This window comes from Bos indicus x Bos taurus, chromosome 11, assembly GCF_003369695.1.
Source record: "Bos indicus x Bos taurus breed Angus x Brahman F1 hybrid chromosome 11, Bos_hybrid_MaternalHap_v2.0, whole genome shotgun sequence".
In the NCBI taxonomy this organism is placed as follows: domain Eukaryota; kingdom Metazoa; phylum Chordata; class Mammalia; order Artiodactyla; family Bovidae; genus Bos; species Bos indicus x Bos taurus.
In genome coordinates this window covers 3,368,868-3,392,738 of record NC_040086.1, presented here as the reverse complement: position 1 = coordinate 3,392,738, position 23,871 = coordinate 3,368,868, and the positions used below count along the sequence as shown (strand labels likewise).

The following is a 23,871-nucleotide window of genomic DNA, read 5'->3' as shown; positions in this document are numbered from 1 at the left end:
CCTCCCTGTCCATCACCACCTCCCCGAGTCCATCCAAACTCGTCAATTTAAGTCAATCCTTCACAAACACAAGACTTTATTTTTAGTAAGCAGCTGCTAACAACACAACTCACCACACAGCACTGTGTCCAGGGCCATCCTGGGGCTGAGAGCTGTGACCTACAGCTTTTCTATGGTATCAGCCTGCAGAGTTGGATTACTGGTTCTGTTTGCAAGTGCACAATGTCTCTTCTGTCTTTATATCCTCCAAGGCACTCAGCACAGGATCCAGAGTTTCCAGTAAGAATTCCTATCCTTCCTCCTTTTATTTTTTTATGAAGAAACAATGATCAAGTACCTAACATGTTCTTTCCTCAAGGAATTGCACTGTCTCATAACTGACAGCCCCTAATCATGCAAGAAACTCTTCTGAATGGTATATAACAGACTGATATCATTTGAGCATATGGCTGTGCCCTAGGTGTGGTGGATATTGACATGACATGCCCTAAAGCAGTAAGTTGTTTACTTTTAGATCTTCATGCCACAGTGAGGAAAGGCTCACCTCTCCCTCCAATATCTGAAATATTAGCAATACCAGGGGCAGGAGAAGAAAGGTGATTAATAGACTGTGAACTCATTAGTTTGTGGCCCTTTCCCCATGGCCAGGACTCTTGGGGAAGGAACTGGCCCCCCCTGGGTGGAAATTCGGCTGACTGCCTGAGCCCTAAATCCCTACTCAGTTTTAAGGATATAAAAAAGCTGAAGATGACTCTCAAAGGCTGAACTTTCAGGAAAACACGGCACATCTCTTTTCAGAAAGTAATGAATCATTTAAAAATAATAATAAACAATGAGGTGATTAAAATTCCAAGAGACCTAAAATTATAATATGGGTCTGATAAAAGGGGACATATTACATCCATAAAGGGATTGAAAGTGGTGAAATTGGTAGTTTTTGTTATAATGGAAAAATTCGCAGTTCCTTGTGTTAAATTACATATTAAGATATTTTCCTCAGTCTTGCCCTATGGAAATTAACCACTAACTCAGTTCAGTTCAGTTGCTCAGTCGTGTCCGATTTTTTGTGACCCCATGAACTGCAGCACGCCAGGCCTCCCTGTCCATCACCAACTCCCAGAGTTCACCCTAACTCATGTCCATTGAGTCGGTGATACCATCCAACCATCTCATCCTCTGTCGTCCCCTTCTCTTCCCGCCCTCAATCTTTCCCAGCATCAGGGTCTTTTCCAATGAGTCAGCTCTTCGCATCAGGTGGCCAAAGTACTGGAGTTTCAGCTTCAACATCAGTCCTTCCAATGAACACCCAGGACTGATCTCCTTTATTTTAATTTAAAGCAAATAGACTTATTTCACCATGTTGATAAACATCTAACATTTTTATGGAACAATGAATATATGTGTTTCACAATCAACACAATGTCTTAAAAGCAATTTCAAATCTCAAGTGTGGGTAAATCTTAACAGTTGGCTATGGTTTCATCTCCTGGGGTCTCTTTCTTCTAAGCGGAACACTATAAAATGCAAATGGAATGCAGTCTAATTGTCCAATATTCACATAGAAAATATGAATATAAATCATCATTCTTCTTCCCATGGTAGAAAGCAAGCAATAAAGGGGTTCCCTGTGGACAATTCTTGAAGAGATGGGAATAACAGACCACCTGACCTGCCTCTTGAGAAATCTGTATGCAGGTCAGGAAGCAACAGTTAGAACTGGACATGGAACAACAGACTGGTTCCAAATAGGAAAAGGAGTATGTCAAGGCTGTATATTGTTACCCTACTTATTTAACTTATATGCAGAGTACATCATGAGAAACGCTGAGCTGGAGGAAGCACAAGCTGGAATCAAGATTGCCGGGAGAAATATCAATAACCTCAGGTATGCAGATGACACCACCCTTATGGCAGAAAGTGAAGAAGAACTAAAGAGCCTCTTGATGAAAGTGAAAGAGGAGAGTGAAAAAGTTGGCTTAAAGCTCAACATTCAGAAAATGAAGATCATGGCCTCCGGTCCCATCACTTCATGGCAAATAGATGGGGAAACAATGGAAACAATGACAGACTTTATTTTCTTGGGCTCCAAAATCACAGCAGATGGTGACTGCAGCCATGAAATTAAAAGACGCTTGCTCCTTAGAAGAAAAGCTATAACAAATCTAGACAGTATATTAAAAAATAGAGATATTACTTTACCAACAAAGGTCCATCTAGTCAAAGCTATGGTTTTTCCAGTAGTCATATATGGATGTGAGTTGAACCATAAAGAAAGCTGAGCACTGAAGAATTGATGCTTTTGAACTATGGTGCTGGAGAAGACTCTTGAGAGTCCCTTGGACTGTAAGGAGACCAAATCAGTCAATCCTAAAGGAGATCAGTCCTGAATATTCATTGGAAGGACTGATGTTGAAGCTGAAACGCCAATACTTTGGCCACCTGATGTGAACTGACTCATTGGAAAAGACCCTGATGCTGGGAGAGATTGAAGGCAGGAAGAGGAGGGGATGACAGAGGATGAGATGGTTGGATGGCATCACCAACTCGATGGACATGAATTTGAACAAACTCTGGGAGTTGCTGATGGACAGGGAAGCCTGGCATGCTGTAGTCCATGGGGTGGTAAAGAGCTGGACACGACTGAGTGAACTGAACTGAACTGAGATCTTCCCATATATCAGGTGAAGGTGTGACTTAGGGGAAGAAGAAGATTGAGTGTAGGTGGGCAATTCTTAAACCTTAAACTGAGATCCTATTGGGGTTCCCTGAATAGGAACTTTGTCTTCTATTCCTTTTGAATTTCCTCCTCACCCCTATTGAGACTCCAAAGCACACACAAGGCATTTAATAAGTGCTTAATTAACCAGAGGACTGTCTCAGAGTAGTATTAATAAGAAATCCAAGGCAAGCCATTATTAGGAGGAGCAGGACTTTGGAGATAATTAAAGTCTCAGCCTCGTAATCTGTAATGTGGCAATACTTTTGGAAGTGCAGCTGCTCCGGCTCCATCTATTGAATTAAACTGAGTTCTCGGGAGCAGGAAGGAGACCTCTGAGAGAACCGCTCTCAGTAAACCATAAACAGGCACCAGTCGGTGCTTCCAAATTAAATTACCGCTTAGAAACAAAGAAGTGATGCCAAGTCTGAGTGATGGGCCTGCAAACTTTAAATACCTAATTCAAGATCACAATGCCTTCCAAGGATAAGGACTTGGTTGCTTTTTCTCCTTAAGCCAGACAGGCAGAACATACCTTAAAATAAGTAAATTTTGGTTTTGTAATACCTAGTTTCTTTCATGCATTTTTCCTTCACCAACACACAAAAAAGTTTAGTTTCTGAAGGTAGAATCAGCCAAATTTTTACAGCCACACCATTTCTGGACTTCAGAACAATACTGTGGAGCAGAACAGATTTCCTAACACCATTTTGCCAGGCGTATTGGACACAAAAACTCTCTCAGAAAATCATCATCTTTTCCTATTACCCGAAATTCACTCCTTTTCTACTTTTTTTTTTTAACCCCCCACCTTTTTTCCCCCCCCACACTATACAGCATCTTAGTTCCACAACCAGGGATTGAACCCACACCCCCTGCAGTGGCAGCTCAGCATCTTAACCACCGGACTGCAATGGAATTTCCTTTTTTCCCATATTTTTAAAATTGAGACATAATTATGCTATACAGTAAGTCTTTGTTGTTTATTTATTTTACATATAGTCATGTGTATCTGCTAATCCCAAACTCCTTATTTATCCCTCCCCCACCCTCTCCCTCTTGGTAATCACAAATTTGTTTTCAATGTCTATGAGTCTATTTGTTTTATAAGCAAGTTCATTTGTATCTCTTTTTAGATTCCATATATAAGTGATATCATATGACACTTGTCTTTCTCTGACTTCACTAAGTATGATAGTCTCTAGATCTGTGCATATAAAGTCAACTAATACCTGACAAAGGAGCCAAGAATCCTTGATAGAAAAATTATAGTCTCTTCAAAAAATGGTGTTGGGAAAACTGAATATTCACACGTAGAAGAATGAAACTGGACCTCTATCTTATGCCACTCTTCAGATCAACTCTAAACGGATTAAAGGCTTAAACTTAAGTAATTTAAACATTTTGAAACTGTAAAACTACTAGGAGAAAACATAGGGGGAAAGCCCCTTGATACAGGTTTTGGCAACAATTTTTTGGGGTAGGACACCAACAGAGCAAGCAACAAAAGCAAAAATAAATAAGTGGGGCTATATCAAACTAAAAATTGTCTCCACAGAGAAAGAAACTATCAGTAAAACAAAAGGCAACCTACAGAATGGAAGTATTTAAATAGTATTAAATAGATATTTACCAACCTTTTATCTTAGGAGGAGTTAACACAGAAAATGTAAAGGAACTCAAACAACTTATTAGCAAAAACACAAACAATCCAATTAAAATGGGCAAACGACTTGGATATTTTTCCAGAGAAGAGATACAAACGATCAACACACACATGAAAAGGTGCTCAACATCACTAATTACCAGGGAAAAACAAATCAATACAAGATATCACCACAAACCTGTTAGAATGTCTATTATAAAAAGATAACAGTGTTGGTGAGAATGTAGAGAAAAGGCAACGTTTGTGCACTGTTGCTGGGAAATGTAAACTTGTGAAGCCACTACAAAAAACAGGATGGAGGTTCCTCAAGAAACTGAAAATAGAACTATCATATGATCCAGCAATCCCACTTCTGGGTATATAACCAAACAAAATGAAATTACTGTCTTAAAATGACATCTGTACTCCCATGTTCATGGCAGCATTATTTACAACAGTCATAACATGGAAATAACCTAATTATCCACTGACAGATGAATGAATTTAGAAAATGTGATTTTATATTTTATTTTTTATGGGTATAGAAATTTAAAACATCTATCTATGCAATATTAATCAGTCATGAGATAGAAGGAATCTTGAGGGCAGCTAAGTGAAATAAATTAGAAAGACAAAATGCTATTATGATCTCACTTATATGTGAAAACAAAAAAAGCCAAAGTTGTAGAAAGAGGAAGTAGAATAGTTGTCAGCGGCTGGGGTGAGAGAAATGGAGAGAAATTGGTCAAAGGGTACAAATTTCTAGTTATTAGAAATTTGTTATTAGATGAATAAATCCTGGAGATCTAATGTACAGTGTGGTGACTATATTTAACAATACTGTATTATACATTTGAAGGTTGCTAAGAGGATATTGAATGCTCTCAAAACACAAAAAATGTAATTATGTGAGGTGATAGATGCTTTAACTAAGCTTATTGTGATAATCATTTCACAATATATGCGTATCACACCATCATACTGTACATCTTAAACTTTTACAATACTATATGTCAGTTGTATCTCAATAAAGCTTGGTGGAATAAAAGAAACTCCTAGGCAACCAGGCAAAAAGACAAGTCACTTATGAAAGAAAAAAAATCAAGCTGGCCTTGGAGTTCTTCTCTGCAGCATGATCTATGAGAAGATACTGTAGCACAACCCGTAACACACAGAAGACAAACAAAATGTGAGCCAGAACTTTCCATCCAGCCAAGATGTCTTAAGTATAAAGAGGTAGAAAAGAACATTTGGAAACACTGGGGATATTTTTTCTCTGATTCCCTCCTTGGAGAAACTATTAGAAGATAAACTTTAGCCAACCAAGGGATGGCTTGGGAAACCAAAGCAGATGGACTGCAAGTCAGAACTAAATGTACTTGATAGAAGAATTAAACCAAACATGAGAATTGGAATGACAGAAGTAAAGGTAAACAAATTCAGTCTTTAAGTTGCTTACCTGGGGGTAATAACAGTAAAGAGTAACCCACAGGATGATGGTTATGACAATAACAAGTTATAAATTATTGACTGGTTAACTATGTACCAGGTACTGCTTAAAACACTGTGTGTGCGTGTATATATACACACAGTGTTTCATACAGTGTGTATACACACACACACACACACATATATAAATATATTCCTAACAACCCATAAGGTGAACATCATCGTGCGTGCTGCATGCTCAGTCACTTCAGTCATGTCTGACTCTGTGCCACCCCATGGACTGTAGCCCGCCAGGCTCCTCTGCCCATGGGATTCTCCAGGCAAGGATACTGGAGTGGGTTGCCATGCCCTCCTCCAGGGGATCTTCCCAGGGATTGAACCCAAGTCTCTTATGCCTCCTGCAGTGGCAGGTGGCTTCTTTGCCACTAGTGCCATGAGGACAGCCCCAAACATCATCATCTCCATTCATAAATAAGAAAGCCAAAGATCAGATTAGTTAAGTACCTTAACTAAGATCACACAGCTAAGCGATAAATCCAAACCTAGGTCTGGCTCCAAAGTCTGGGCCTTTAATTTTACTGCATTTGAGTTCCCTGAACATAGTACAACACTTTATTTCTCTCCGCCTCCTCATCATTTAACACAAATAATATAATATAGAGCAGTATGCTCCTCAGGTGGCACAGGGGTAAAGAATCCACCTGCCAATGCAGGAGATGCAAAAGATGTGGTTTGTTCCCTGGGTCGGGAAGATCCCCTGGAGAAGGAAATGGCAACCCACTCCAGTATTCTTGCCTGGAGAATCCCGTGGACAGAGGAGCCTGGTGGGCTACAGTCCATAGGGTCATAAAGAGTTGGACATGACTGAGCAACTGAGCACATGGCACATAAACAGTAATATAATATAGTATAATAATAATTTATTAGTCCGATTTTATAGATGAGAAAAGGAAGCAGAAAGGTTAAATAACTTTCCCAAAGTTACACAGCTACTTAAGTGATGATGCAGCTAGTGTCGCTCTAGAGCAATACAATCCAATACTAATTCAATAGGTGAACCACATATATAATTTCTCATTTTCTAGCAGCCACAATTAAGTTAGAAAGAACTTAATTTTATCAATAATATTTGATGCAATGCATATTTTTATGTTACCAGTTTGACATTTAATCTATATTAAATAGATTTTGTGATAATACACATTTTTTCATGTGGTAATTTGCATTTTTCCCCACTCAGTCTTTGAGATTCTAGGTGCATTTTTCACTTACAGCGCATCACCTTTTTTTTTTTTGCCACTCGGTGCAGTTTCTGGGATTTCAGTTCCTGGAGCAGAGATTGAACTGGGCCCCCCAGCAGTGAAAGCGCAGAATCCTAATCACTGAACCACGAGGGGATTCCTTACAACACATCTCAAATTGGATTCACACTTCAATGCTCACTAGCCACATGTGGTTGGTGGCTCCCATACTGAACAGAGCAGAACCAGACCTGTATGTGTCACCAATTTAACAGCATGCCAACTCTCCATTTTCCATTCTCCAACACTGATTCCTGAAGTGTTATTTTATAGAATAAAAAATAGCAACTGGATATATTATCTTCCTTCAGAGAAAGCCCATCCTGGGGTTAAGGTTTCACCTCTATAAAAGGTCATATTTATGCTTATCATTCAGTTCAGTTCAGTCGCTCAGTTGTGTCCAACTCTTTGCTACCCAAAGACTGCAGCATGCCAGGCTTCCCTGTCCATCACCAACTCCCAGAGTTTGCTCAAACTCATGTCCATCGCGTCAGTGATGCCATCCAACCATCTCATTCTCTGTCATCCCCTTCCCCTCCTGCCTTCAATCTTTCCCAGCCTCAGAGTCTCTTCCAAGAGTCACTTCTTCGCATCAGGTAGCCAAAGTATTGGAGCTTCAGCGTCAGCATCAGTCCATCCAGTGAATATTCAGGACTCAATTCCTTTAGGATTGACTGATTTGATCTCCTTGCAGTCCAAGGGACTCTCAAGAGTCTTCTCCAACACATGTTCAAAAGTATCAGTTCTTTGGCACTCAGCTTTCTTTATGGTTCAATTCTCACATCCAAACATGACTACTGGAAAAACCATAGCTTTGACTAGACAGACCTTTGTTGGTAAAGTAATGCCTCTACTTTTTAATATGCTGTCTAGGTTGGTCATAGCTTTTCTTCCAAGAAGCAAGCGTCTTTTAATTTCACAGCTGCAGTCACCACCTACAGTGATTTTGGAGCCCAAGAAAATAAAGTCTGTCACTGTTTCCATTGTTTCCCCATCTATTTGCCATGAAGTGATGGGACTGGATGCCATGATCTTAGTTTTTTGAATGTTGAGTTTTAAGCCAGCTTTTTCACTTTCATCAAGAGGCTCTTCAGTTCCTCTTTGCTTTCTGCCATAAGGGTGGTGTCATCAGCATATCTGAGATTATTGCTATTTCTCCCAGCAATCTTGATTCCAGCTTTGCTTCACCCAGTCTAGCATCTCACACGATGTACTCTACATGTAAGTTAAATAAGCAAGGTGACAACACACAGCCTTGGCATACTCCTTTCCATGTTCCATGTCCAGTCCTAACTGTTGCTTCTTGACCTGCATACAGGTTTCTCAGGAGGCGGGTAAGGTGGTCTGGTATTTCCATCTCTTTAAGAATTTTCCAGTTTGTTGTGACCCACGCAGTCAATGAAACAGAAGTAGATGTTTTTCTGAAACTCTCTTGCCTTTTCTATGATCTAACAGATGTTGGCAATTTGATCTCTGGTTCCTCTGCCTTTTCTAAATCCAACTTGAACATCTGGAAGTTCTTGGTTCATGTCCTGTTGAAGCCTGGCTTGGAGAATTTTGAGCATTACTTTGCTAGCATGTGAGATGAGTGCAATTGTGTGGTAGTTTGAACATTCTTTGGCATTGTCTTTCTTTGGGATTGGAATGAAAACTGACCTTTTCCAGTCCTGTGGCCACTGCTGAGTTTTCCAGATTTGCTGGCATATTGAGTGCAGCACTTTCACAGCATCATCTTTTAGGATTTGAAATAGCTCAACTGAATTCCATCACCTCCACTAGCTTTGTTCATAGTGATGCTTCCTAAGGCCCATTTTACTTCTCAGTCCAGGTTGTCTGGCTCTAGGTGAGTGATCACACTATGGTGGTTATCTGGGTCATGAAGATCTTTTTTGTATAGTTCTTCTGTGTAGTTCTGCCACCCCTTTGTAATATCTTCTGCTTCTGTTAGGTCCATACTGTTTCTGTCCTTTATTGTGCCCATCTTTGCATGAAATGTTCCCTTGGTATCTCTAAATTTCTTGAAGAGATCTCTAGTCTTTCCCATTCTATTGTTTTCCTCTATGTGTATTGTTGGATCATATTTTTTATGTTTATCTGTTCTCCCTGTATTTTTCTCTTCCCCATCTCCTTCCTCCACATTGACGCAGGTATCAGGAACACAGCAAAGTTGCCCCAAAAAAGGCAGAGCAGAAAGATGAAATAGCCTGCAAGACATTCTGGCTTTTTCTATTGAAGCCTAACCCCATCCCCCACCCCCTGAGGAGAGGTGCTGGGGTTTACAAAGCAGGTAGCTTTAAGAAGCAATAGGAAGAAAAGCAGTATCCCAGATTAGAAGGAGATTCCCCTTGGCTTGGGGAAGAAGAGAAGAGCATCCTGGGATAAGGTGAGAACTGGCTCTGAGTCTCTCTCTGCAGCACCCTGGGACGAAGGCCCAGGGTGAACGGTTGGGGGTTAGAGTCTACAAAGGACTCCCACATCCAAAGCCACCATGCACAGGAGCAGCAGAGAACTGCTCAGCATGGAGTGACCATAAGATGGGCACAGGGGATATTTATAGGGCAATTTGCAGGAACAGATGTCCAACTACTAGAGTTACCTCCTGATGGCTTAGCACAGCCGAGGATCTCCAAGCTGTGGGAAAAGCTCAGGAGTCATGCCTGGGAATGACTTTCCCCTAATCTTCTGTGATAGTAGGGCACTGGAATCAAACATTAAACTGAATTCTAGAAACCAAAGAAAGTGGCCAGCCTTGGACTTGCACCCTATACACACACAAAGAGAGAATGGAATATTATTCGGCCTTTAAACGGAAGGAAATTCTGACACATGCTATAACATGGATGAGCCCTGAGGACATGTGCTAAGTAAAATTTGCCAGTCACAAAATGACACATGCTGTGTGATTCCAATTACCTAGAGTAGTCAGATTCAGAGACAGGAAGCAGAATGGCAAATGTTGGGGGCAGAGCTGTGGAGACGGAGAAATGGAGAGTTTTTTTTAATGGGTACAGAGTTTCAGTTTTCCAAGAGGGACAAAGTTCTGGAGATGGTTGCACAACACAGTGAAGATACTTGACACCCCTGAGTTTAGAGAATGTACTTAACACTTTAAAAATGGTTCAGATGATAAATTTTTTTTTGGCTGTGCCACTTGGCATATGAAATCTTAGTTCCCCAACCTGGGATCAAACCCATGCCCCCTGCAGCATGGTGTCTTAACTACTGGACTGTCAGGGAAGTCCTTAAGATGACAAATTTTATGTACATTTTACAACAATTTTTAAAAACTATTATCTTGACTATAGAGGTTTATAGCCTTGATGTAGCGCATGGGGTGAGGGGAACTCACACTCTGGAAACCTCAAAGTCAGAAACAGCAGGACATTTCTTTCAGTTGCCGGTTCGCTTCTCTGAGCACTGCTCCTCCTACCCCACACTTGACAGTATCTCTTTTCTAGGTAACAGAAGGCGGAATTATCTCCAGAGGAGACTAGAGAGGGCCTTGAAGAAGCTCAATTGATAAATGCTTGAGACAGATGATGGAGAGACAGGGAGGGGAAACTGATCAGGGCAAGATTGGAGAACCGCCTCTGAGCCTGAGTGAGGCTGAAAAGCACACATTTTCCAAACCAAAACCATCTAAAGGATTTCTGGGAAGTTTTTTTTTTTTTTTTTGAGTAGGAGAGGTAGGTTCTGAAATGCTGGCATTTCTAGGACACTGTGATGGATTGAAGGGACAAGATCACATATTTAGGATTTGGGATTCTCTCCCTAGTTCAGAACATGTGATCACTGAAATGGCATTAGAATGGCAGGCCACGCCCTGAGGACCTCATTCTAAGAAAAATGTTTTTATCTGTAATTTGATTTGTATGCTTCAAGGTAATTGGAAAGAGGGTAGTTGTTGAAAATGTAAGCTATGCAGACAGAGACGCTTCCCTTTATAACAAGTTGCCAAGGAACACATAGGCCTGAATTAAACCCCATTTATGGTCACTGGTGTGCCTTGGGGAGCTGGTGACATCTCACATTCTTTACCTTGACTGATTCATTGCCCACTAGATTTAATCTTATGAATTACTTTCAAAGGCACACATCCTAAATTAATGTTTTTCTTAGATTAGCAACAATTTTGCTTACCAACTGACATTTTCTCAAATCCCCTGGAGATGTCCACCTCACCATCAGAGCAAAGGTGTAAGTGACCCAAAGCAGTGACCCTGATGACCTCAACTGGAACCTCTCCCCTGCTCTGGGGCGACCCAGAATCTGAACTCACAAAGTGTGTGTCAACCCCTGAGCTGCGAATGCAAGTGGCTCCAACGCAGTCCTTCTCTCTGGAGCCTCTGCAACACTGTTATGTAAACAGAGGGAACTTGCAAACATGTGTACCCTGCACTTCTTCCCCAGCCCCAAACTACCCCCAAAGAATAGTTCCTGGCTGTTTGAAGCTAGAAATCTTTCTGATGATTATCACAAATGAGCAGGAAGATAGGGGTCGGGATAGGCTTTCTCAGACTTCTAATGCCCTCTGTGCTGGGTCATCTCACATTCCCACAGGAGCTGCCTTCCCTGCTCCGCTCCTCTTGGTGGTGTTTACTCAGTGTATTTCCAGCTTAGCAATCTCATCAGCTCCCCAAAGAAACTCCCATCTGCTGCTTTCGGAGGAAGCTTGTAGAACTGGATTCCTCAATCACAGTACTATTTCTCACTTATTTCCTGAGCTTGTTCTCAATGCCTATTAAACTCTCTGATCACATCTTTTGAATGAAAGAGGAAGTTCATTCAGCCTCCAGAGTTTCCTATATGCCCTTGGCCCTCACAAGAGGCAGGATCATCCAGCATGTACATCTAGAAGCACTGCCAGCCCTGACGGGGAGGCAGCAGAAAACCCACAAGAAGTGCGGGCATCCTCATTATAGCTTCCAGATAACCCGGGCCAGAGCAGCTCTGCCTGTCCAAGAATGAAGACCGCACTGACACACCTGGGGCCATGTCTCTAGAAGTTTCCCAAGCTAGGAAACACATCTCACTGAGGCTACTTCCTCAGGTAATACACTTATGCCTGGTTGCCAGGCTGCCAAATGCTCCATTAACATCTATGAACTCTGCCCTGTACCACATGAATAATACAAAAGATACGGTTAGTCTCTCTCCCTTGTGCTTTATTTTTCAAGGCTAGGGATCATCTGGAGTTATTAAGACATAAAGTACACACTTCTTTTTGACCCCAGATACCTGGAGGGAGTTTTCCTTTCAGTTTCCTTGAATTCCAAGTAATCACACTGTCACCATCCTTAATGGGAAAGGCAGGAAATTCTACACACTCTGTTCTCTCTGCAAATGCATGGAATCTGAAATAGGAAGAGATTTGCCACATTAGGCTAGTAAGTGCACATGCCTATTCATTCTCCCAGGGCTGTGAATTTGCTCTTCTGTGGTGCTAAGTATCTTCCAAGTGTTCACTGCTTTCCCCTGTACCTTGTCAATTCCCACAAACAAAAGACAGGAAGGCAGAACAGAACAGAGAATTGAGAAGCTATTGGGATTTTAACTGATGACTCTTCTGTTCATTAGAGGACACTTAGCTCAACCAAATGGTATTTACTGATCCTGGAAAAATGATACCCTGTGCTGAGATTTATTCTTTTGTTCCCAGGGTTCCATCCTGTCAACAGTTTTGATAGCCAAGAAGCTAATGAGGGGCCAGACAGTGCCCATAGTCCTGAGGGCTCAGTGTTGAAATTTGGTGATAACAGGCACCATTGGCTTATCTGATGGGCTGCTGATGGGCTTCAGTCAGCTTTAACTCAGCAAACACACACTGCCCCCAGGACCTGAGCATAAGGACTAATGAAAAGAATTCAGTGTGGGCGAGTTTTTAAGGCCTGACTTCTCTAAGTGAGGTCCTAGGAGCAGCAGCAGCACCTGGGAGCTGGCTAGGGATGCACATTCCTGGGCCCCACCTGGATTCATTGAGTCAGAACTTGCACTTTAACAAGGTCCCTGGGGCAGTTCCATGTAGCTTAAAGCTCAAAAAGCACCTGTGTACCAATGTTCATGGTGCACTATTTACCCTAGCCAAGACATGGAAGCAACCTAGGTGTCCATCAATAGATGCATGAATAAAGAAGATGTGGTACATATATACAATGGAATATTATTCAGCCATAGAAAGAATGAAACAATGCCATTCGCAGCACCATGGATGGACCTAGAGGTTATCATATGAAATGAAATAAATCAGAAAGACAAACATTGTATGATACCACTTATAGGCAAAGCATAAAGGGAAAGATATACCCAACTGAATGCAGAGTTCCAAAGAATAGCAAGGAGAGAAAAAAAGACTTAAGTGAACAATGAAGAGAAACAGAGGAAAACAATAGAACTGGAAACACTGGAGATCTCTTCAAGAAAATATCAAGAGATATCAAGGGAACATTTCATGCAAAGATGGGCACAATAAAGGACAGAAATGGTATGAACCTAACAGAAGCAGAAGATACTAAGAAGAGGTGGCAAGAATACACAAAATTGTACAAAAAAAGGTCTTAATGACCTAGATAACCATGATGGTTTGATCACTCAATGAGAGCCAGACATCCTGGACTGTAAGTCAAGTGGGCCTTAGGAAGCATTGCTGTTGTTTACTCACCAAGTTGTGTCCGATTCTTTGCAACCCCATGGACTGCAGCATGCCAGGCTTCCCTGTCTCCCACCATCTCCCAGACTTTGCCCAAGTTCATGTCCACTGCATTGGTGATGCCATCCAAACATCTAATCCCCTGCCACCCTCTTCTCCTTCTGCCTTCAATCTTTCCCAACATCGAGATCTTTTCCAGTGAGTCAGCTCTTCACATCAGCTGGCCAAAGTATTAGAGCTTCTACTTCAGCATCAATCCTTCCAGTGAATATTCAGAGTTGATTTCCTTTAGGATTCACCGGTCTGACCTCCTTGCTGCCCAAGGGATTCTCAACAGTCTTCTCCAACACCACAGTTCAAAAGTGACAATTCTTCAGCATTCTGACTTCTTTATGGTCCAGTTCTCACAACCATCAGTTCAGTTCAGTTCAGTTGCTCACTCGTGTCTGATTCTTTGTGACCCCATGGACCACAGCACGCCAGGCTTCCCTGTCCATCGCCAATTCCCGGAGCTTACTCAAATTCATGTCCATTGAGTTGGTGATGCCATCCAACCATCTCATCCTCTGTCATCTTCTTCTCTTCCTGCCTTCAATCTTTTCCAGCATCAGGGTCTTTTCCAATGAATCAGTCCTTCGCATCAGGTGGCCAAAGTATTGGAGTTTCAGCTTCAGCATCAGTCCTTCCAATGAATATTCAGGACTGATCTCCTTTAGGATGGACTGGTCAGATCTCTTGCAGTTCAAGAGACTCTCAAGACTCTTCTCCAACACCACAGTTCAAAAGCATCAATTCTTCAGTGCTCAGCTTTCTTTATGGTTCAACTCTCACATCCATATATGACTACTGGGAAAGCCATAGTTTTGACTAGATGGACCTTTGTTGGCAAAATAATGTCTCTGCTTTTTAATATGCTGTCTAGGTTGGTCATAGCTTTTCTTCCAAGGAGCAAGCATCTTTTAATTTCATGGCTGCATTCACCATCTGCTGTGATTTTGGAGCCCAAGAAAATAAAGTCTGTAACTGTTTCCACTGTGTCCCCATCTGTTTGCCATAAAGTAATGGGACCGGATGCCATGATCTTAATTTCCTGAATGTTGAGTTTCAAGCCAACTTTTTCACTCTTCTCTTTCACTTTCATGAAAAGGCTTTTTAGTTCTTCTTCACTTTCTGCCAAAAGGGTGGTATCATCTGAATATCTGAAGTTATTGCTATTTGATTCCAGCTTGTGCTTCATCCAGCTCGGCATTTCACATGATGTACTCTGCATATAAGTTAAATAAGCAGGGTGACAAAACTTGACATACTCCTTTCCCCGATGTGGAACCAGTCTGTTGTTCCATGTACAGTTCTAACTGTTGCCTCTTGATCTGTATACAGGTTTCTCAGGAGGCAGGTCAGGTGGTCTGGTATTCCCATCTCTTTAAGAGTTTTCCAGTTTTTTATGATCCCCTTCATGGATCACTGCCTGGTTGTGGCGAAGGGGCTTGTGTAACTTAATGAAGCAATAAGCCATGCTGTGCAGGGCCACCCAAGATGGACGGATCATAGTGGACAGTTCTGACAAAACATGATCCATCTACTGGAGGAGGGAATGGCAAACCACCCCAGTATACCTGCAATGAGAACACCATGAACTGTATAAATAGGAAGGATTAGTACAAACAAAGCTAGTGGAGGTGATGGAATTCCAGGTGAGCTACTTCAAATCCTAAAAGATGAAGCTGTGAAAGTGCTGCACTCAATATGCCAGAAAATTTGGAAAACTCAGCAGAGGCCACAGGACTAGAAAAGGTCAGTTTTCATTCTAATCCCAAAGAAGGGCAATGCCAAAGAACGTTCAAACTACTGCACAATTGCGCTCATCTCACATGCTAGCAAGATAATGCTCAAAATCCTTTAAGCTAGGCTTCAACAGTACACGAATCAAGAACTTCCAGATGTACAAGCTAGATTTAGAAAAAGCAGAGGAATGAGAGATCAAACTGCCAACATCCATTGAATCATAAAAAAGCAAGAGAATTCAAAAAAAAATCTGCTTCATTGACTATGCTAAAGCCTTTGACCATATGAGTCACAACAAACTGTGGAAAATTCTTAAAGAGATGGGAATACCAGACCACCTTACCTGCCTCCTGAAAACCCTGTAAGTAGGGCAAGAAGCAACAGTTAGAACTGGACATGGAACAATGGACTGGTCCAAAATTGGAAAAGCAGTACGTCAAGGTTGTATATTGTTACCTTGCTTATTTAACTTATATGCAAAGTGAACATCATGTGAAATGCCAGACTGGATGAAGCACAAGCTGTAATCAAGATTGCCAGGAGAAATATCAACAACCTCAGATATGCAGATGGCATCACCCTAATGGCAGAAAGTAAAGAGGAACTAAAGAGTCTCTTGATGAAGGTGAAAGAGGAGAGTGTAAAAGTTGGCTTAAAATTCAACAGTTAAAAAACTAAGATCATGGCATCCAGTCCCATCACTTCATGGCAAATAGATGGGAAAACAATGGAAACACTGGCAGGTTTTATTTTCTTGGGCTCCAAAATCACAGCAGATGGTGACTGCAACCATGAAATTAGAAGATACTTGTCCTTGGAAGAAAAAGTATGACAAACCCAAACAGTGTATTAAAAAGCAAAGACAGCATTTTGCAGACAAAGGTCCATATAGTCAAAGCCATGGTTTTTTTTTACAGTAGTCATGTATGGATGTGAGAGTTGGACCATAACGGAGGCTGAGCACTGAATAATTGATGCTTTCAATTTTTGGTGCTGGAGAAGACATCTGAGAGTCCCTTGGACAGCAAGGAGATCAAACCAGTCAATCCTAAAGGAAATCAACCCTGAATATTCATTGGAAGGACTGATGCTGAAGCTGAAACTCCAATACTTTGGCCACTTGATGCAAAGAGATGATTCATTGGAAAAGAACCTGATTCTGGGAAGGATTAAGGGCAGGAGGAGAAGGGAGTGACAGAGAATGAGATTGTTGGATGGTATCACTGACTCAACGGACATGAGTTTGAGCAAACTCCAGGAGATGGTGGACAGGAGATGGTGAAGCCTAGTATGCTGCAGTCCATGGGTTAGCAAAGAGCAGGACACAACTGAGCAACTGAACAACAACAACACAGGTACAAAGGTGAATGGAGACTGGAAAAGAGAAGAACAGAGAAAACAATGTTTTGGCCGCACTGGGTCCTCATCGCTGTGTGTGGGCTTCTCATTGTGGTGACATCTCTTGTTTCGGGGCATGAGCTGTACACTTGGAGGCTCAGGAGTTGTGGCTCATGGGCTTAGTTGCTCTGCAGCATGTGGAATCTTTCCAGACCAGGGGTTTAACCCTTGTCCCCTTCGTTGGCAGGTGGATTCTTTACTACTGGAGCACCTGGGAAATCCCATAGCAACTGATTGGTCATGAAAACCACTTGGAATTGAGACCCACTGCTGACTTCATGCAAGCAGCAGTTCACTCAGTCTCCCTGGAGCCTGTTTTTGGCCTACCTGCTGAAGGTCTTGGCACTCAAATCCTTCAGGAAGGCTATGGTGCCCTGTCCTCTGGCATTGAAGGACACCGTGCAGACAGGACAGGGGATCTCCAAAGCCTGCTGAAGGAGAAGCTCCTTGGATTCCTCGGGAATGTCTCCCACCACAAAGTAGTAAATGGATTCAATCTGCAAAACAGTGGTGCCATTGGTTTATTTCCCTGACACACCCTAGCCTTGAATCAGACTCATGGGCCATATAATCTCTATAAAACTGTCTCTTTAAAAAAATAAATGGGCAGAAAGAAGAGCAGCACTTCTCAACATTTCTTGAGGATGTGTGGGGGCCAAAGTCAAGAAGTGAGCTATTCAAGGCCTGGTGCCAAGAAGTCTCAGGCTTTACATGGGAAGGATATGACTGGCAGATTTGGAGAAAAGCTTCCTCTGAGCCCACAGATATGTTATGAGGTCAGGAGTGGCTATTTTCAAGTCCAGGAATGAAGGAAGTGTTGGCATAGCCACTGGGAGCAGGAAGCTTATTAGCAATTCCCCATGTTGGTGCCAGAATTCTACAGTGCAAACTCAGGCATCCTCAGTCTGAGGCTGTGTATGGGGAGGAGGGCATATTCCCAGCTGGTTCATCCTCTGGTCTCACCTTAGGGGACAGACACACCTGGGGAGGTGAGGCCAGTCAGGGGGCACAGCAGGCCAGAAGTCAGGAGAAAGACACATACACACAAACACACACACACCCCAAGCTTAAACCAGGGATCTGGGAGATGCATACCTCACCCAGAAAGGAGACAATGACAAAGTGGTCCCTGCTTAACTTAAAGACATCGACTCCATCCACAGGGCTGCAAGCAGTGGTCCCGCCCCACCCTTAACCACACTGCTCTAAGGGTCTCCTCTGCCACTACTGAGTTCCATAACTTTGGAAAAGTGGTGGAAGTTCAGTTTCTTCACTGTGAAAAGGAGCTTATGCAATTGGCTTCATGATAGAGCTTAAACATGATGACTTACACTTATGCATGTATATAAATCTCAGGAAGCAAAAACCACAGGGAGAGCCAGAAATGCACATCATCTAAACCTAACCCCACCAAACACGCTAAGTGATTCTCTACCTATAACCCGGCCAGAACCTCCAGCAAATGTGTTCTGTTGTAAGGGATAAACAGATGTCACCAGCCCTTCAGGATTCAGGAGCCTCTAATTACACATCCCCCATCCCGGGTTAGCTGAAGGTATATAGTCAGTTACCTCACCTCAACTTCAAAGCTGGGACTTAAGCCTACTTGGCCCAGAGACAGGTGGGCAGAGGGTCAGCTCCCAGCTACTTAGGATGCCCAGTCAGTGACAGCAAAGTGGGGACAGTCTGTGCCCAAGGAGGCAGGGGGTCCATGCTGGGAGTCAGGGGATGGCCAGAGTGGGAGATGAGCCCCGTCTACTGCAACCACACTCCTCCTCGAACTGGGCACAAAAAGTCCATCTGACCCCTCACTCTCTCAGGCCCTTCATCACAAAGTCCCTGACTTTTAAAAGTACCTCGTGGGAGGTAAAGACGAATGAATGTTGTCTATTTCTCCCAGTCAGTCACCTGAAAAGAACTAAAAACACGGGCAGGAGGAAGAAAGCTTTCTTCAGATTCCTAATTAGACACTAATACTGTTCTTCCAGAAAGTGCATTCTCTGGCATTCTCTTCATGGTGTTACATGTTACTTTACATTGTTGTTGTTCAGTCTCTCAGTCATGTCCATCTCTTTGCAACTCCATGGACTGTAGCACCCCAGGCTTACATAGGACATCTTAAATAGGTTCCTGAGCCACAGTTACTGGTTTTCTAGCTGTGTTGGTGCCCAAGTTTAGCATGAGGACAACTTCATCCTCTCCTGGGATCTATAATCACACAAAGCTCGAGACAGGGAATCAGACACAGGGAGTATATTCTAGGGTTTGGTACATCAACAGGAAAGTGAGTGAGGACAAATATCTCTCATCGTTCTGTTGACAGCTTCTGACACCCTGTATCTCTGCCTCGATCAGTGCAAACATAGCTTCTTTGCTCTGGCAATAACCCAGGAACCTGAAATTCTCACAGAGAGATTTTTTTCCCTCAAGATTTCATCAAACTAGAAATTGCTATAGCCAGCAGTGAGTCAGGATTTGCTTTCATTCATTAATCAAGGCTATGGGGTTATTTACTATTCACTAAGGTTCTTACTCAGCTTCTTAGTTGCCTGTGTTTTTGGTCAACTCTCAGTTATCCGTGCTCCAGAGTTCTGGGGACATGTTTTCCCAGAGACTACTATCTGCACACTGCCTTTCTTTTTATAAAACAAAATCTTTACTTATTTATCTGGCTGCACTGGGTCTTTGCTGTGGCATGCGGGATCTTTAGATGCAGCATATAGGGTCTAGTTCCCTGACCAGGATCAAACCTGTACCTCCTGCACTGGAAGTGTGCAGTCTTAACAACTGGACCGCCAGGGAAGTTTTTAATAGATTTGTTTTTTTAAGTCTTATCCTATTTATAGGGTGTTGTTGTTGCTGTTTTTTTGACACACCACTTGGCATGCAGTATCTTCCCCAATGAGGGACTGAACCCATGTCCCCTGCAGTGGAAGCTCAGAGTCTTAATCACTGGACTTCCAGGGAAGTCACCACGCATGCTTTTCTTTACTCATCTTAAGACATAAAGCATGGCATTTTTATATGTGAGGCATTTACTAACATTCTCCTCGGGACCACAGCCAGATACAAGTTCTGAGTGGAGAACACCAGTCTGAATACGTTCCGCATCTTTCACACCCCATAGTCTCTGCTCAAGTTTTCATGTGGCATTTGGTGGCCAATGCCTGGAAACTTCTTTCTTGGTACTTTCTCTTCCACAGGACTTCCCTGGAACTCACTATATTGTTATACATTTCCTGGGCTAGGGAAAAACCCCAGAGAAAGGAGGCATACAAACCAGAGGAACATAAAATAGAAAGGCAAGATCACCAGGAAATCTTGCTGTCAGGTCAGGTCGCCAGAGCCAGCTATGACCAGGGTAGCCAGGGGAACAAAGAAAGAGAACACCCATGTGCACATGCACACACACACATCCGAAGCCTGTGAAATATTCCATTTCTTCAATGCTTATTATAGTGTCCAGACATTTGAAATTTTACAGATGTTAAAACAAACTTGAAAGGCCAAAGAACAACGTAGCTTGTATTTCGTTCTTCTTTAATGGAAAACATTTGTTCCTCTGGCTTTATAAAGATAAACAGTATGTTTCCAATTTCAAACCATCAACCCTCAGTATCAATAAACAGTCTGGTGACCACTGAGGGCTCTCCTTTCAAGGTGCCTCACCCAGGAAACGACTTCTTAATACAACGGAGTAAAGCTTGAAATCTACAGAATCCCCAGGCTTCCAGGGTAGAAGCAGAAATTAATTATGAATATTAATTAATACAGATCAATTAGTAAGGATTAAGCATCTGTATCCCAAGACAAAGCAGAAAGTTGAGGCTGCCCTAAGGACCTCACCTGCTCAGAGTACTTCCTCTCTAGCCTGTCACTGTCCTTAATAGTCACTCACAGAAACACACATCCTAATGGCTAAAAGAGACAAAACACCACCATTTAATCACATCTTCCAGGTAAAGCTTTATTTCCCAAAGGTCCCTATCAAAAAATATATGATCTGAAAACAGATGATGCACCAGCAGGGATACACTTCACCTTGGAAAGCACCTGATGGACCCATTTGTGAAGAAGAGGAACTGGGAAAGACTCAAAGCATGGATGTTGGGGAAACCCTATTTTCTCATCCTTGGGGTTCTATGAGGAGTCTTATAACTTCTCCTAAGAAAGAAAAGTGTTAGCCACTTACTCATGTACAACCTTTTGCAACCCTATGGACTGTAGCATGCTGGCTCCTCTGTCCATGGGATTCTCCAAGCCAGAACACTGGAGTGGGTTGCCATTCCCTTTTCCAGGGTATATTCCTGACCCAGGGATCAAACTTGGATCTCCTGCATTGCAGGTAGATTCTTTACCATCTGAGCCACCAGGGAAGAGCCCATAAGAGACAGGTTTATCTAATTGTCAGGTGAGCAAAAGTGGAAAAGTGGAATTGAAGCATTGCTGCTGCTGCTGCTGCTGCTAAGTCGCTTCAGTCGTGTCCGACTCTGTGCGATCCCATAGACAGCAGCCCACCAGGCTCCCCCATCCCTGGGATTCTCCAGGCAAGAACACTGGAGTGGGTTGCCATTTCCTTCTCCAAACTGAAGCATTAGAGATACACAATCAGGGCCTCATTGCCTTCCTTTCTTGATGCTCAGAGGCTGTGAGCAGCACATGGTTCTCCTAGCAGCAGTTAAAGGAGGGTGTGCCTTGTGGCTCCCATCCCCCCCTCGCAGGGGGAGCCCAGCCAGGCTCGGGGAGCAGAGTCTGATTTGATTGATCCACCTCTGCACCACCAGATATGCTCTTTTGATCCCCATGTGGGGCCTGTCATCTATTTCTCAATTGGATCCAGATTCCGAGGCGAACAGGATTAAGACTTCTGGGGCTCCTGGATGCCAGGAGGCAGTGTCTGTGTGATGCAACTGGAAGGGCTCCGGCTCAGCTGAGAGGCAGTGTGAGGACACTGAGTGTGAAGGAATAAGCTCAAAGCCACTTTTGTGACCTGGGACCAGACACAGACGCTCACTCACCACTTCATCCTTCCCCGCCTCCAGCAGAGCCTCCAGGCGGCTGGTGTGGCTCGAAGCCAGCTCAAAAGGCAACTTCTCAACCCAGCTGATGGCGGCGGCTATGGATGGTGCTGTCACAGGAACAGCATTTTCCTGCCATTTCACAGGCTCTTGAGAAACCCTGAAAGGAATCACATGGGGCTGTCACCAGGCAGTGGTCAACGTAGCTGTCAGCCCTCAGTCTCAGAGCTACAAGCAACAAGACACCCAACGTCACTAGAGAGAAAGAAAATGCAGCTCCCAGACCTCTGAAAGTTACTGAGAAAACAGGTGACTTTCCATAAGCTGTACTGATTGGGGAAAACAACATTTATAGAAGGGCTTCCCTGATAGCTCAGTTGGTAAAGAATCCGCCTGCAATGAGAGACCCCAGTTCAATTTCTGGGTCAGGAAGATCTGCTGGAGAATACTACTACTACCCACTCCAGTATTCTTGGACTTCCCTTGTAGTTCAGCTGGTAAATAATTCAACTGCAATGCGGGAGACCTGGGTTCTATCTCTGGGTCAATGCCGGAGACCTGGGGTCGATCTCTGGGTTGGGAAGATCCCCTGGGGAAGGGGAAGGCTACCCACTACAGTATTCTGGCCTGGGTCGCAGAGTTGGACATGACTGAGCAACTTTCACTTTCACTTTTCACTTTTGAGAATTAAAAAATCTCAAAAATTTGAATATTACCAAGTGCATTAAAATTATTAAGGAAAGTGCACAGGGAACTATAATCAATATCTTGTAATAATCTACAATGGAAAAGAACCTAAAAAAGAATAGGTGTAAATTTTTATAACTGAATTACTTTGCTGTACCCCTGAAATTAACATAACACTGTAAATCAACTATATTTCAATAAAAATTTTAATCTCAAAAACTTATTGAGGAAAGTTATTTTCATAAATAGGCAGGTTTAGTTGCAACTGTCTTTTATGAGTAGTAAGTTTCTAAGCATTAAGATTTGCAAATCAGCAACAATTTTGTTACTCCACAACTTTATTTCTAATTCTTTTATTATACTGTTTTCATTGTTCTGAAAGATTCCTATCAGTTACCCTTTTTAGGATCAAAAACAGTATTGCTTTGAATTCATCAGAGTGAAAGTTTTTACATTCTTGGAACTTTTGATTAAATCATTTAATTTGGGACTGGAAATGTGATGGAAATCCACCCCCACCCAAAAAACAGCAGCTACTTGAGTTCATCTCTGTATTTATAATTAAATAATTAAATGAATTATTTGAATCATATATTAATTTGCAATAGGAAGAATTATATGAATCCCGGACTAAATTAATCGGCCTGATTTGTCCCTCCTGGCCTATACATCCAGAGGCCTAGGTTGCCTCACCTCTGTGTCACCTCTGTGTGGCCTCTGCATAGAGGATCTGGCTTGGTGGCATGTATGCTATAGCACATATTTCCAAGAAAGCTGAAGCACTATAGACTTAATCACTTAATTCCTTCAATAATATATCTATGATATAAATAGGAACCTAGGATAGAACAAACACAATCAGGCAGTATCTTCAATGTCATCTGTTTTAGCTGAAAATATTTTACTTAGAAAAGAAAGATTCAGATAGATGGCCTTCTCATCCAGGTATCTTTTGTCAAGGAGAGAGAGCAACTGTTCCACAGGAGAGATTAGCACTGAGGTCCAAATTCTCTTGAATCCAAGAATCTGTAAATAATTGATTGTGAAGACTCTGAAATAAGGGAACTTTTATAAAGCCAGCCACCTGTTGTTCTGATTAAAAGAGAGGTCAGCTTACAGAGGAAATCAAGTTGAGCTGCAAACTCAGTCTGAAAAACTGAAAATTTGTGATGTTGAAATTCATTATCAAACCTAAAGTCTAAAATGTGTGAAGGAATTTTATGGCC

At 42.4% G+C, this 23,871-nt stretch overlaps 1 protein-coding gene across 5 annotated transcripts in view; it reads right to left on the bottom strand.

Moving 5' to 3' along the window:
* The window catches only part of VWA3B (von Willebrand factor A domain containing 3B), a 170,051-nt gene that overhangs the window by 128,168 nt on the left and 18,012 nt on the right, over positions 1-23,871 (bottom strand). For all 5 annotated transcript variants that reach the window (XR_003513264.1, XM_027554634.1, XM_027554636.1 and 2 more), the window contains exons 5-7: positions 21,959-22,118; positions 17,268-17,437; positions 12,350-12,465 (exon numbers count right to left, since the gene is read on the bottom strand). Coding sequence is in view for 4 of the 5 variants with exons in the window: in XM_027554634.1 (XP_027410435.1) it covers positions 12,350-12,465; positions 17,268-17,437; positions 21,959-22,118 (446 nt within the window). In the remaining variant the exon portion in view is untranslated. The remainder of the gene's footprint in view (positions 1-12,349; positions 12,466-17,267; positions 17,438-21,958; positions 22,119-23,871) is intronic.